General features: G+C 41.6%; 1 protein-coding gene across 5 annotated transcripts in view; it reads left to right on the top strand.

The window, feature by feature from the left end:
• REXO1 (RNA exonuclease 1 homolog) overlaps positions 1-15,030 on the top strand; it is a 195,101-nt gene that overhangs the window by 57,841 nt on the left and 122,230 nt on the right. For all 5 annotated transcript variants that reach the window (XM_073545606.1, XM_073545616.1, XM_073545626.1 and 2 more), the window contains one exon: positions 11,257-11,380. In XM_073545606.1, coding sequence (XP_073401707.1) covers positions 11,257-11,380 — 124 coding nt within the window. The remainder of the gene's footprint in view (positions 1-11,256; positions 11,381-15,030) is intronic.

Here is a 15,030-nt window from a genome sequence, read left to right as displayed (position 1 = left end):
TGGTGTAGTAATAGTAAGACAATAAAAGAAATACAAAATGACTGTCAATCGACATCGATCTGGGGCACAGTGTAAAATCTCACCTCGGCGTTAAACTACATGGGGGGTACTTGTTAATGATCTCAAGGCAGCTGGGACCACAGTCGCCAAAAAAAACCATTGGTAACACATTACACCATAAGGCTATGTGCACACGTATGCAGAAAATTTCTGCATAAAAACACGACTCCTTCCCAGAAAACGCTTGTTTTTGCCGCGCGTCCCCAGACACACAGAAAATAGCCAGAAATGCGGAATTTACCACAAAATTAATGATCATGCTGCATTTTTTTTACCGCGAAGCGTTTTTTTCACGGAAAAAACGCATCAATATGCACAAAAAATGCATTAAACTTAATGAAAGGCTTCTTTTAAGCGGTTTTTGAGCGGATTTTTTGGTAAATCCGCGGGAAAAACGCGAAAACGCAACGTGTGAACAGAGCCTAAAAGTTTAAAATCCTGCAGTGCCCACAAGGTCTCCCTGCTCAAGAATTCCTGTCTGAAGTTTGCCAATGAACACTTGGATGATTCTGTGAGTGATTGGGAAAAGGTGCTGTGATGAGACAAAAATTGAGCTCTTTGGCATTAACTCAACTCGCCGTGTTTAGTGGAAGAGAAATGCTGACTATGACATAAAGAACACCATCCACTGTCAAGCATAGTGGTGGAAACATTAGGTTTTGGGGGTGTTTCTTTGCTAAGGGCACAGGACTACTTCGCCGCACCAGTGGGAGAATGGATGGAGCCATGTACCGTAAAATCCTGAGTGACAACCTCCTTCCCTCCGCTAGGACATTAAAAATGGGTTGTGGCTGGGTCTTCCATCAAGACAATGACCCAAGACATACAGCCAAGGCAACAAACGAGTGGCTCAAAAAGAAGACAATTAAGGTCATGGAGTGGCCTAGCTAGTCTCCAGACCTTAGTCCCATAAAAAAAACTTATGGAGTGAGGTGACGCTCCGAGTTGCCAAGCGACAGCCTCAAAAGAGTGGACCAAAATTCCTCCTGACGTACACAAAACTCCATCATCAACTACAAAAAACGTCTGATTGCTGTGCTTGCCAACAAGGGTTTTGCCACCAAATATTACGTCTCGTTGCCACAGGGATCAAATATTTATTTCTCACTTAAAATGCAAATAAATTTATGTAATTTATACAATGTGAATTTCTGGATTTTATTTTTGATTTTCTATTTCTCAATATTAAAACTAACCTACCCTTAACATTATAGACTGTTCATGTCTTTGTCAGTGGGCAAACTTACAAAATCAGCAAGGGGTCATATACTTATTTCCCCCACTATAGGTGGGAAAACTTTCAAAATCGTCAGTGTGTCAAATACTTATTTTCCCTACTGTAGTTCTCCACTTCCTAACCCAGAGCTAAGATCCACCCTCCCCACTCCCCCACAGTGTGCATTAAAGTAAAACCAAACCAATACTGAAATAGGTGTTACTTTTAGTCGAGTACATCAACCTCCTACCCACACAGGTGGTAATCATAATTTACAGGATCAGTAAATTAAATAAGACCTCTCAAGCCAGCTCGTCCGAAACCACAGCTGTGCATCTAATCCAGTTTCCCCATACTTTATCAAATTTATCAACCGCTCCCTTTTGATACAAACCTTTTTTCCATTTAAAATAGTAAAGTTGAGAGCTTGAACCACTTCTTCTACACAGCGAGTTAAGGTTGCTAGCCAATCTGTGGCTATGGATTTTCTAGTCTGATAGTGTATTTTAGCAATAGCTAAGGGTACCGTTACACTAAGCGATGCACCAGCGATACCGACAACGATATGGATCGCTAGTGCATCGTTAAGTGGTCGCTAGTGAGCTGCCACACAGGCAGATCTCACCATCGACATAGCTGGGGTCGGGGGTCGGGGGTCGCTACTTACCTGTCAGACGAGGCGATCCTGACGTCCTCCCGCCTGCGTCCACGCGTCGCTCGTCGGCGCCGCAGGAAGCGCCCGACGAGAAATGGTCCAGGACGTTCTCGCGTGATCAGCGATAGCCAGCAGGGGAGCCGGTCGCAGGTAAGTATCAGACATAGCGATATCGCTGGCGATATCGCTGCTGCGTCACAAAACCTGTGACGTTTCAGCGATATTGCTAGCGATCTCGCTGTGTGTAACGGGGGCTTAACTGTACCCTGGGAAATCCTCCCACCTCCCCCGTTAATCCTAACACAGGTTTTCGCACTAAGCCTGGTTTGAAAATTAAGCACTTCTTCCACCACAACCTCACCCCCTCCCATCTAATGACCTACCAGTCTCAGAAATGTTTAAAGCATGTGCATCCGGTGTTCATCTACTTCCCTGCAACGCGGACAACTGTCATTTGTCTTTAGGCCCATTCTATACAATACCTTGGGGGTCCTTTAAACTCTTTGAACTAGAAACTGTTGAGACCTTCTTTGTGTCATGTTTATTGAAAGAAACCCTTGTGATTCTAGCACCCTCTTCCCATTCCTCTGTAGAAATGATTCCCACATCCTCCTCCCACTTCAAATCTGAGCCTTTAAGGGGTCACCAAAAATGTTTAGAAACAGTGAGTTGTATACCAGATGATTCCCTTCGTTCGTGCATTGATTTTGCCTGTACTACAAAGTTGACCAGCCCATTAGAGGATATAAAAAGATCAGAGATGGCTTCCTGAGCCCGTATTGCGTCTTAGTTGCAAGTATTTAAAGAATTCATATTTATGCTAATTAAAATCTTTTCACCTGTTGAAACAACTTGAGATGGTTACCCAAGTATAGCTGCTGCACATATTTTAATCCCTGATACTTCCATTCTCCAAATCCCTCTAATCTCTGCAACTCCTAGATTAAAGTTATTCCAGATTGGTGTGTACTTTGAGCCGTCTGTCATCCCAAACAGTCTTTTACATATCCACCAAATTTTATGGACCAGTGACTGGGTAGGGTATATTCTCGGGTTACCGACAAATTTGTGATTCCAGTATATTCCCACCCCCTTCCACCAAGTATTTTAATACTATATCAATCCTGCTTCCTGGGCCTCAGAAGTGCTGAAATTGGGAAGCTATGTAGTGCTCCCATATATGATGCAGTCACTCTCCCCCGTCCCCTCATATTTTGGTAATTGCAGTTTCAGTTTTATTCTGGGGGTCCCTCTTTTCCACACCAAGTTTCTAAAGATGTGCATTTTCCTAAACTAGTGTTTAGGAATCCTGACAAGTGAGTGATGTGCAACATACAGAATGCATGACATAAGCACATCTTAATGAGGTTTACTTTACCCAAGACTGACAGAGGTAGTTTTTCACTTATACACACTTTGTTCCTCATTTTACTGTATTTTTTGGACTATAAAACGCACCTAGGTCTTAGAGGAGGAAATTGGGAAAAAAATTGAAGCAAAAAAATGTGGTCAATTCTGTCCTTACAGTGGGTAAGGAAAGTGTTCAGACCCCTTTAAATGTTTCACTCTTTGCTTCATTGCAGCCATTTGGTTAATTCAAAAAAGTTCATTTTTTTCTCATTAATGTACTCTCTGCACCCCATATTGACTGGAAAAAAAAAACAAATGTAGAAATTTTTGCAAATTTATTAAAAAAGAAACACTGAAATATCACATGGTCACAAGTACTCAGACCCTTTGCTCAGACACTCATATTTAAGTCACATGCTGTCTATTTCCTTATGATCCTCCATGAGATGGTTCTACTCCTTCATTGGAGTCCAGCTGTGTTTAATTAAACTGATAGGACTTGATGTGTAAAGGCACACACCTGTCTATATAAGAGCTCACAGGTCACTGTGCATGTCAGACCAAATGAGAATCATGAGGTCAAAGGAACGGGCCAAGGAGCTCACAGACAGAATTGTGGCAAGGCAGAGACCTGGCCAAGGTTACGTACAAAAGAATTTCTGCAGTACTCAAGGTTCTTAAAGAGAATCTGTCACCTCATTTTTGGCATATAAGATGCAGCCACCGCCATCAGGGGCTTATCTACAGCATTCTATAATGCTCTCTAGTGAGCACAGGGTCAGCTGGAGCCTTCCTGATGCTGCCAGAGGTCACGTGTGTAGATACTTAAGAGAAATGAATATTTACCCTATTCCATAAATATTGCTCACTGTGTTTGCTAGAGAGCAATGAGTTGGCCATTACGTATTGCCACCACCTGGCATATAGCATGCAGCTGAGGTCATTCGCAATAGCTGTCAGCTAGTAGCTGCTAGCACTCTGAAAATGAAAATGGTGTAGGCCCACATAGCAGGAAAAGGCAATAAGAAGATAGCAAAGCGTTTTCAAGTTGCCCTTTCCTCAGTTCGAAATGTAGTTAAGAAATGTGAACTTGTTTTCAGAATTTGACAAAGTAAACTACAGACATTGTCATGTTGACGTTGTTACACTGATTAAAATGAAACCTGGGGTGAACAAATCCGTCTTGTGGTTCTTGTGTAATCAGTGTTAGAAATTTTCAGTTAATGAGATGCTTGTGCTTTGAAGCGAGAATGTAGACAGGGCCTTCTCTTGGTGCTCTAGGCCAGAGAAACCAAGGAAAGACCTGCCCACAACCCGCTTCAAAGTACAAACCTGTTCCTCAACATAGAGGGGGGCTGTGTACATATGAGTAGTTGTTGTATAAGAAAGAGAGAGATATTCTTTCTCTCTCTCTCTGTCTCTATGATGAGGAACATGTTTGTGCTTCGGGGCAGCCTGTGGACAGGTCTTTCCTTGGTTTCTCAAAGTAAATATAAGGCACTGGCCCTATACCATGTGGGGTTAAATACCCTGCATACCACACCTGAAAAGCCCCACTGGTGTCTGACATCACTTCCCCTTGACTCATCAGTGTTTACTGAGGTCCCACAGCCATCCAATCATGTTTATAAGACCTTTCATTAGCATAGTACTAGCCCCTCTATCATATTGCATGTCAGTACTCTCTTAATTCTCTGTAAAAAGCTTAATTGCAGAACAGCAGACAATAATCATGCTATCAGCAAAGTCACATGAGGGAGTCCACACAGCGATAATTAATGAAATTGAGGAAACTACTTATGTTCCAAGCAGTCTGTTTAAATGTAATTATGGCTATTTGACAATAAAGTCCAGTTACGGAAATGCATTAAGCCATCTGGACAATTGGGCGTGTTTAAGCGTCAGTAAAGTCTATGACATTGAACAGCTCAAAGATATTCCCCCTCAGTGGGCGATGATTAGCGGAGCAGTGGGTGGGAATGGGTGTTGGTGGGAGGTGCAGTCCATGACATATGAGAGTCTGAGCGATTCCCCACAGACGGAGCAATGAAGGGAGGATAAGTAAGTAGAGGATACTCTCCTTGAGGTATGTTTGCTGAAAGGATTCCCACAAGCTCGTGTATATTCTACAGAGAGGTGGGTGGGGATAATTCCTAGAGCTAGTATCATGCTGCCCCACTCCTGGCGAAATAGAGGGGGTCTTGCTAGCACTAAAGGATGGAACGATCAGCATATAAATGATTATACCAGCACTAGAGTGTCAGAGAGAACCCTCTGTGGAGTGATCTCCTTGTCATGTGTAACTTTCTAGTGTCAGTACTTGACGTCTATCGATGGTAAATTCCTATGGTTCATTTATTCCAGGAGAATTCTATCGGATAACCAATTAAATTATTCAGGATCATGATAATTATTCTGCCTTCTTAAACCAAGTTTATGGCATTCCACATGTAGTGACTTCTTGAAGGGAATGTTCCATCCTAACCTTGCCAATTGGTCATTACAAACTGTGTTATGGAGGCAAGTTTTACCTCTTTTTTTTTTTTTTTTTTTTTTTTTTATCCTGTTATGGATAGAACTATGTTACAAATGTATTTTCACTTGAGAGATGCAGTCACGCCCTTATTAGAGGATAGAACAGTGACTCCTAGATGCATATTTCTCAATAACTAGGTACATGTATAGAACCTATTTAAATGTTGGTTAATTTCAAAATGACATAATTTCTGCGTTCTCCCTATCTTCTTTTTCATACTCTTCCTACCTATTTAGCTCCTAAAGAAGGGAAACTGATTCGTTTAAGGGAAAAAAGCCCTGTATAGCCTTTAAATTACTCCCAACAGCTTAAGGGAAATGGGGGGGGGGGATGCTTTTCTCTGATATTAGACACTATAATTGAGCATCCCTATTCCGGGTGGTGGTGGATTGGCTAGGAGGGACATCCTGCTACTCCCAGTACAGCCTGGAGTGCTGTATCGCACCGGGGCTGCCTCTTCCTGCCATCTTACACCTCCCTTATATTGAATTCCTGGTTGAGGTAGAGCAAACACACATTTGACGCCCATATGGAAGGCATGGCAGAAAATACGCCCACAGTTTTGGCGCTCTCCCTGGGCATTTCTCCTCCCACTTGGTGATAACCCCCATTTTCAACATGGACAGTCTCACCCTGTCTCAAAGTGTGATATCTATTAAACATCTGGTCTACTTAGGCGAATGCCATGTGTACTCAATGGAGGAGATGCAGTCTAAATACCCTACCACTATATTCTCTTCTTTCCAATACCTACAAGCTAAGAGTTGCGTAACAAAAATAAAAACACATCTTTGTGAGCAAGAATGAAGACCATACCTGCTTAGATGGTTCACTAAACCTAATTCAACTGGCCAAATAGCCACCAATTACAAATTTGTCCATGTCTCCTTGGATTATGAGCAATCACAATTTCCGCTAACAAAGTGGCAGATAGAGGACCCCACCTTGTTGTGCAGTTCCATTCTGAAAGCTCTAGATAAAGCCCACAAATTCCTCCCTTCAGCTTGTTTTCTAAAAATGAGACTGAAAATCTGTCATAGATTCTATTTAACTTCGCAAAAAGGACTCAAAATGGGGCTATATACAACCACTACGTGTTTTAAGTGTCTCTCCCCGAAGCCAATTTGTTCGACTGTCTGTGGACATGCACGGTCATTTGACCCTTCTTGGTCAGAGTGCAACAGTACTCCATCAAGCATCTGACAAACTTTGCTGCTGATGAACCTCTATGGGCTATCTTAGAATATACAAAGCCAGATAAATGCATATTCTCTCCAGGGAGCCGTAAACTACCACATTCGGTGGTGGCAGCTGGTATTCAAGCCAATCTGCAGAGAAAACAAAAAGCAAAAAGCACAAATATCCTGAAATAAAAAGTACAAAATAAACTGCAAATAATGCATAAAGGTAATAATAATAAGGGTATTTAGTAAACATAATTTTGATCAAAATAATGTACAAGCCATCCTGCCACGTCACGGCAACCCTTGTGGGACAGTCCTACTCTAGTATTTAAAACCTTTTGACTTGCCAAGTGACGTGAATGTGAACAAGGATCGAGGGACTGACCCACTAGTTAACGTATAGGCCAGACTGGATGGCTTTCCCAGCTCAGAAAGAGGGCGGTCACACCCTTATATGCACTGAATGCACAATGAAATGAATAAATTTTTTTTTTTTTTCTCTTTTAAAGCCAATCTGCAGGTATGGATTCATGACAAGGCTCCTTTCTTTCTAGACAAACTGTAGTTTCTGCTTCTGAAGAATTGGACTGCGGTCTCCTTGCATAAAGAGGGAAGGGTGCAGTCCTTTTTTGAAACTTTGTATGCTGCTGGAGAAAATAGCGCAACAGGGTCTTATCCGAGAAACAAATGATTGAAATGATAGTATTGTGCTCACCAGATTGAGTCACAAAACAAGCTTGTAGAGCTATCCGCTGCAGCAGATCCACCAGTCCACTCGTGACCAACCAAAGATTAAAAATGGGTAGATTTCCTCATAGGACATGGTTTGCAGACCGGTCACCATTCTGGTCGCTCTTCTCTGAACTTGCTCCAGTTTGTTGATGGCTTTTTTTTTTTTTTAAATATGGTGCCCAAATCTGGACACAGTATTCCAGATGAGGTCTGACCAGATAGGAGTAGAGGACAGTAATGACTTCACATGATCTAGACTGTATACTTCTGTTAATACATCCCAGAATTGCATTTGCCTTTTTTTGGTGCTGCATCACACTGTTGACTCATGTTCAGTTTATGATCTATTAGTATACCCTAGTCTTTTTCACATATGCTGGTGCTTAGCTCTATTCCTCCCATTCTGTATATGCTTTTTTCATTTTTATTGCCCAGATGTAATACTTTGGTTTTTATCAGGGAAAAATGCATTCTGTTAGTTGCTGCCCACTTCTCCAGTTTATTTATATCTTTTTGAATCCTCTCTCTCTTCTCTAGTATTAGCTATCCCTCCTAGCTTGGTTTCATCAGCAAATGTAATTTATGTAGTTTTCCCTCAATTCCTTCATCTAAATCGTTGATAAAGATGTTGAACAATAGAGGGCCCAGGACAGAACCCTGTCATACCCCACTTGAGACGTTCTTCCGACTGGATGTGCAGCCATTTACGACCATTCTTTGGGTCCGATCAGCAAGCCAGTTATGAATCCATCTAACAGTTGCCTTGACCATTCCATACGTAAGTCATTTTTTTTCAATAAGGATAGTGTTCGATACTTTGTCAAATGCTTTGCTGAAGTCAAGATCTACTATATTTACAGCATTTCCTTCATCCACCCAGTCAGTGATTCTATCATGGAAGGAAACTAAGTTAGTCTGACGTGACTTATTAGTTACAAACCCATGCTGACTCTGATTAATCACTTTATTCTTATGCAGGTACTTACATACATGTAGTTTTAATAATTTGTGCAAAGATCTTTCCTGGTATAGAAGTCAGACTCACCGGCCTATAGTTCCCTAGGTCCACCTTCTTCCCCTTTTTGAAGATGGGAACAACATTTGCTCTTCTCTAGTCTTCTGGGACTTCTCCTGTTCTCCAAGAATTTTTAAAGATTATGGAGAGTGGTTAAAAAATTTCTTCTGCTATCTCCTTCAGTACTCTGGGGTGTAATTCATCTGGACCTGGAGCCTTGAATTCATTTATGTAAGCTAAGTGTTTCCTCACTAGCTTTCTGTTTATCCTGGATTCCTCTATTCCTTTAATAGGACAGTGAAGATTTGTTCAGTAGACCTACCAACCAGCAAGAATTTTGGCTATCACAGACCTGTTAGTTTTACATTAAGAAGCTCTCGTACTTTACAATCATTACCTATTAATTGCACCTGTTTGAACTCATTACCTGTATAAAAGACACCAGTCCACACAATCACCTACCTCCCCACCATGGCCAAGACCAAAAAGCTGTCTAAGGACACCAGGAGCAAAAATGGAAATCTGCACAAGGCTGGGATGGGCTACACGACAATAGACACGCAGCTTGGTGAGAAGGCAACAACTGTTTGTACAATTATTAGAAAGTGAAAGAAACACAATATGAATATCAGTCTTCCTTGGTCTGGGGCTCCATGCAAGATCTCGCCTCGTGAGGTAAGGTTGATTCTGAGAAAGGTCAGGAATCAGCCCAGAACTACACAGAAGTTCCTGTCAATGATCTGAAGATAGCTGGAACCAGTCTCAAACATTAACGTTGGTAACACACTACACCATCTTGGTTTAAAATTCTGCAGGGCACGCAAGGTCCCCCTGCTCACGCTAGCACATATCCAGGCCTGTTTGAAATTTGCCAGTGACCATCTGGACGATCCACAGGAAGCGTGGGAGAAGGTCATGTGGTCAGATGAGACCAAAATGGAACTTTGTGCTATCAACTCCAATTGCCATGTTTGGAGGAAGAATTAGGAGGGCGAGTACAACCTCAAGAACACTGTCCCAACCATTAACCATGGTGGGGGAAATCCTCAAATTTGGGGGTGCTTTTCTGCCATGGACACAAGATTACTTCACCGCATTTAAGGGAGGATGTATGGGGTCTTGTATTGCAATATTTTGGCCAACAACCTCCTTCCCTGAGTAAGAGCATTGAAGATGGGTCATGCCTGGGTCTTCCAGTATGACAATGACCCAAAACACACAGCCAGGGCAACTAAGAAGTGGCTCTGTAAAAAGCATTTCAAGGTCCTGGCATTGCCTAGCCAGGCTCCAGACCTGAAAATCATTGGGGGAGCTGAAACTCAATGTTGCCCAGAGACAGCCCTGAAACCTGAAAGATCTGGAGAAGATCTGTACAGAGGAGTGGGCTGAAATCTCTGCTGCAGTGTGTGCAAACTTGGTCTAGAACTACAGGAAACATCTGACCTCTGTTATTGCAAGCACAGGTAGCTGTACTAAATATTAAGTTCTGTTTTTCTATTGTATCAAATACTTATTTCGTGCAATAAAATGCAATTTATGTAAACACTGATACAATGTGATTTTTGGGTTTTTATTTTCAGATTGTCTCAAGTGTACGTATGATAAAAGTTACAGATCTCTCCATTCTTTGTAGGTGGGAAATTAGCAAAATCTGCAGTGTGTCAAATACTTAATTTCCAGTGTATGTATACACAAATTTATTTTTTGGGCCTCAAATACAAACAAAATGTCATTTTTAACTTTTTAGGCCATTTCGAGGTCTTCATCTTCAAATTACTTGTGTTCACAATAACAGTAATTTTGACCCAAAGCTTTACATGCCTATATATATATATATATATATATATATATATATATATATATATATATATATATATATATATATATATATATATATATATATATATATATTAGTAAAACATGCAAAATTTGAAAACTTGAGATGTGTCCTAATGTCCCAAATGGGTAACATTGTTGAGGGGTCAAGTAGGGAGACTGCGTCATGTAACTTATCATTACCAGGCCAGAAATAACCCTCTTCTCGCACTCGAGCACTACTGCACAAGCCTAGAATCCCCATAACTGGCGGGCAATTCCAGACACTCACAAAGCACAAATTAAGATTGGAGCAGGGCGTACTTTTTAAAATTAATATTGTAAGAAATGTGGCACAAGTCTCAGCTGATAAGGCATGTTGATGGTAAAACGGAACCTGTCATCTTTTTTTTTTTTTTGGCCTACTGGCTAAAAATATCGTTTAATAGTGTCAGCTGTGCATTCCACAACTACTTATGAAACCCCCTGACTCCCCATGTATCACTCATAAAACCATTTTTTTATTGCTCCCGCGCTGTATGGTAATGTGTTCTTTCTGGTCCGGCCCGATGGGCGTTGCTTCAGTTCCCTCACCCCACCCCTCCTCGGCTTGCTGGAATGCGTACAATAAGGGTCTGTGATAGAGAAATACCCAATTTAAAGTATATCACTTTTTTTTGTTTTTTTCTACAGGCTCTAGAAGAGGAAAAAATGGTTTACAGCAGAAGCAGCAGTCGTAACATTTATCTTAATGTGGCAGTCAACACGCTGAAGAAACTCAGGAGCCAAGGACCGGCGAAAAAAACTGCATTTCCCAGTGCGTAAACAAATTTTCTTTAAGAGTATGTTACGGTTGTAATGGGACTTTTAATTTATTTACCTTACAGTAAAAACTTTGCTTTGAACCGGTTGAAATGAAATGGGATATTATACTTTTCCACCTTAGGTAAAAAGCATGCAGTTCAAGGGAAGCCATCATCAAAAATGGACTAGGTTCACCTTAAACAATATCACTAAATTTATTTTTTATTTTAATTTATAAATAGATGTAATAACATTAATCATCTGACAAAAACATAAACAAAGCATATGCCAAGTGGGAGAAAAACTCCCTTCCTTGGCAGCAGAAGTCGCCGCCAGGGAGAGGACTTCCCACATTCCCCTGCTCTACTGACATCACTCTCCCATAATGCAGTGCAGCAAGGAAAGTGAGCAGCAATCTGCCAGTCTGTGCACTGCCAAGGCACTGTGGCTGATGCTGCATGTGCTCATTGCTGCTGACATGTATGTGATGGGTAAGCAGTCCTGCTCCAGATACAGAGGAGGATCACTGGGCAACCATTGTGCTGGTGGGTCTGCAATAACCCAGTGATCCTGCTCTGAAGCTGCTTGGTGGATCAATCAGTGTGCAGCTCTGTGTTTATACAGGATCTGGACTGCTGCCCTTGCATTTTCTCTTCCATTTCCCTTTTCTGTAAAGCACTGCTCTGATATCTCTGCTGTGGCTTCTATTTTTAAGACAAATTTAAAGTGAACCTGTCACCTGTTTTGGCCGCTATAAGATGCGGCCACCGCCTTTCAGGGCTTATCTACAGCATTCTATAATGCTGTAGATAAGCCTCGGCCAACCTGAAATATAAGAAAAATAAGTTTTATTATACTCACCTGGGGGAGGGGGGTGGGCTCCGTCCGATGGGTGTTGCCGTTCCGGGTCCAGCGCCTCCCATCTTGCGACGCCGCTCTCCTGCTTGCTTTCTCGCTCCCAGCATCGCACTTCTGTGCAGGCGTACTTCTCTGTCCTGTTGAGAGCAAAGTACTGCAGTGCACAGGCATCGGGAAAGGTCAGTGGCCCAGCACCTGCGCACTGCAGTACTTTGCTCTGCCCTCAGGGCAGAGAAGTACGCCTGCACAGATGTGAGATGCCGGAGCGATGAAGCTAGCAGGAGGGCGCCGTCGCAAGAAGATGAGAGGCGCCGGACCCGGACCTGCAACACCCATCGGACCGGACCGCCCCCCAGGTGAGTATAATAAAACTTATTTTTCTTATCTTGCAGGTAGGACCGGAGGCTTATCTACAGCATTATAGAACAGCCATGCATGGAGTTAAGCTCAGCCTGTGGCTGTTAACTTGTGAAATGCCACTATCATTCTCTGTCCTGGGGGGCACATCATTTTATGTGCCCCTGCGACGCGAACGCGGGACGCCGATGGATGGACATGATGGCCAAGATCTGCGGAAGACTCCTATGCCTTTCATATGTTACTCCTGTGAATGCCTTCTTCTGGCTGGTGTTCATAGGAGGCTGTGACTTTTGCCCTATACAGCAATACTGCAGTATTGCTGTATGTAACACAAGCAATTGGATGACCACAGGATCATATCCGCTAAAGGAATACAGTAAAAAGTCAAATAGAATAAAAATAAAAAATAAAATAGAAGTTCAGTCCCCTCCCTCCATTTCCCCATAAAAAATGCACATGTCGTATGGTTGCTTCCGTTGAAAGTAAGATCTATAAAAATAAATAAAATTTAACCCGAACAATAAACGGTGTAATGAGAGAAATAAAAAAAATTAGTTGCCGGAATTACAGTTTAACTTTTCTAACACTGAAAACAAAATGCAATAAGAGATTATCAAAAAATCATACCTCTCCAACATGTTATCAATAAAAACATCAGCTCATGGGTCAAAAAAGCAAACTGTCACATGGCTCCACCAACTACAGTAAACATTCAAAGCATTATGGGCTCCAGGGAAATGGCGGCACAAGTAAACTTTTTTCTTTTAATTACATTTTGATCACTTAACGTAAATAAAAAAAACAACCTATGCATGTTCGGTATCTCTGTAATTGTATTAACCTGGAGAATAATATTGCCAGGTAGTTTTTACCATGTAATGAGCACTGCAAATTTAAAAAAAAAAAAAAAATTGGGGGGAATTTAGCTTTTATTTTGCAATGTTGCCACTCTTGGATTTTTTTTTTTAACTCTTTTTACCTGCTATCATATGGCTGTAGATAGAAAAATAAAGTTAAAGCTCTTGGAAAAGGGGAGGAAAGAAAAAATAGCCACATCGGGAAGGTAGTTGACTTAAGCAGGTGATTTTAAAATTGAGTCCACTGTTTTTCTGATTTTTTTTTTTTTTTTAATATCGGGGGCTAGTCTCCATAACATGTTTCATTATTGTTTAGTATGGTGACAGATCTGCAATAATCCGTTAATACAAAATGGCATACATGTATGTTATCAGCAGGAAATAGTTTCCACATTATCTTTGTATCATTGCTAGTCATGTGACACCACACTCACTCCTGCTTCAATGGCAGTTTAATACCTTAACCGCATCCCATAATCTCAGCTTCTTACACAGGATATTTGACTATGGGGTTAGTAGTGGGGGGAGACTTATGTAGAGCAGTCTATTACTAATTCTTGGGCTTTATGTAAGGTGAGATTACAAAGCTGACATCAACCGCAATACTATTACACCACTTGCTACCGCACCAGGGCAAGTGGGAAGAGCGGAGGTTAGATGCCAGAATTGTCGCATGTAATGGATGTGCCATTTCTGGGGTGGCTGAGGGCTGATGTTCTTAGTCTGGGAGGGGCCAATATCCATGGCCCTTTTTAGGCTATTAATATCAGCCCGTAGCTGTCTGCATAGCCTTTACTAGTTATCAATATCAGGATGGACCCCACATCATTTTTTTTTTTTTTTTTTTTTTAATGAGGAAGAAGGATAACCCTTTATTTAATAACCATTAAAGGCTAAGTAGACAGCTGTGAGCTGAAATCAATAGCCTAGGAAGCTCCATGTTTATTACTCCTTTCCCAGGCTATCAAGACCAGGTGTCAACTGGCTAATAAAAAGTAGGGGGACCCCACGCCACTTTGTTATTTTATTTAATTTTGAAATAAATAAAAGTACAGAAAACTACACACGTAAATTACTGATTATATATCTCAATGACTTCTTTCTATCCTATCTACCTACCGTATTTTTGGACTATAAGACGTACTTATTTTCCCCAAAAATTGGGGTGGGGAATGGTGGTGTGTATTATAGACCGAATGTAGCTTACTGGGGTCGTCAGTGATGGCAGGAGTCTGATGTTGCGGACCCTGGGCTGAGAGGAGAGGAGGCTCGGTGGTGCGATGCTTCTGGACGATACCGTGAGTCTCAGGCTGGTAGGAGCGGCGTGTTTGGTGGTGTGGGGGTCTTATAGTTTGAAAAATACGATAGGACAGAAAGATGTTTGTGTTGACTCTGCTGGTTTGGCCTCTGTTCACGTAATGTCCCATGTTTTAAGGTGTTCACAAAACTCTGCCTGTCTTATAATAGTGAATGGTTCTGTCAGGTGGCCTGTCTGAATCATGTGTTTTTTTAAGATTTGGATGAAAACCTCAATGTAATTGCTCAGCATAGAACATAGGATAAATGTGAACCTATCCTTAAAAGCAAT

Source organism: Dendrobates tinctorius, unplaced genomic scaffold (genome assembly GCF_039654945.1).
Source record: "Dendrobates tinctorius isolate UK_male_01 unplaced genomic scaffold, ASM3965494v1 ptg000011l, whole genome shotgun sequence".
In the NCBI taxonomy this organism is placed as follows: Eukaryota; Metazoa; Chordata; class Amphibia; order Anura; family Dendrobatidae; genus Dendrobates; species Dendrobates tinctorius.
Note: the sequence above shows the minus strand (reverse complement) of the source record. Positions and strands in the feature narration are given on the sequence as shown.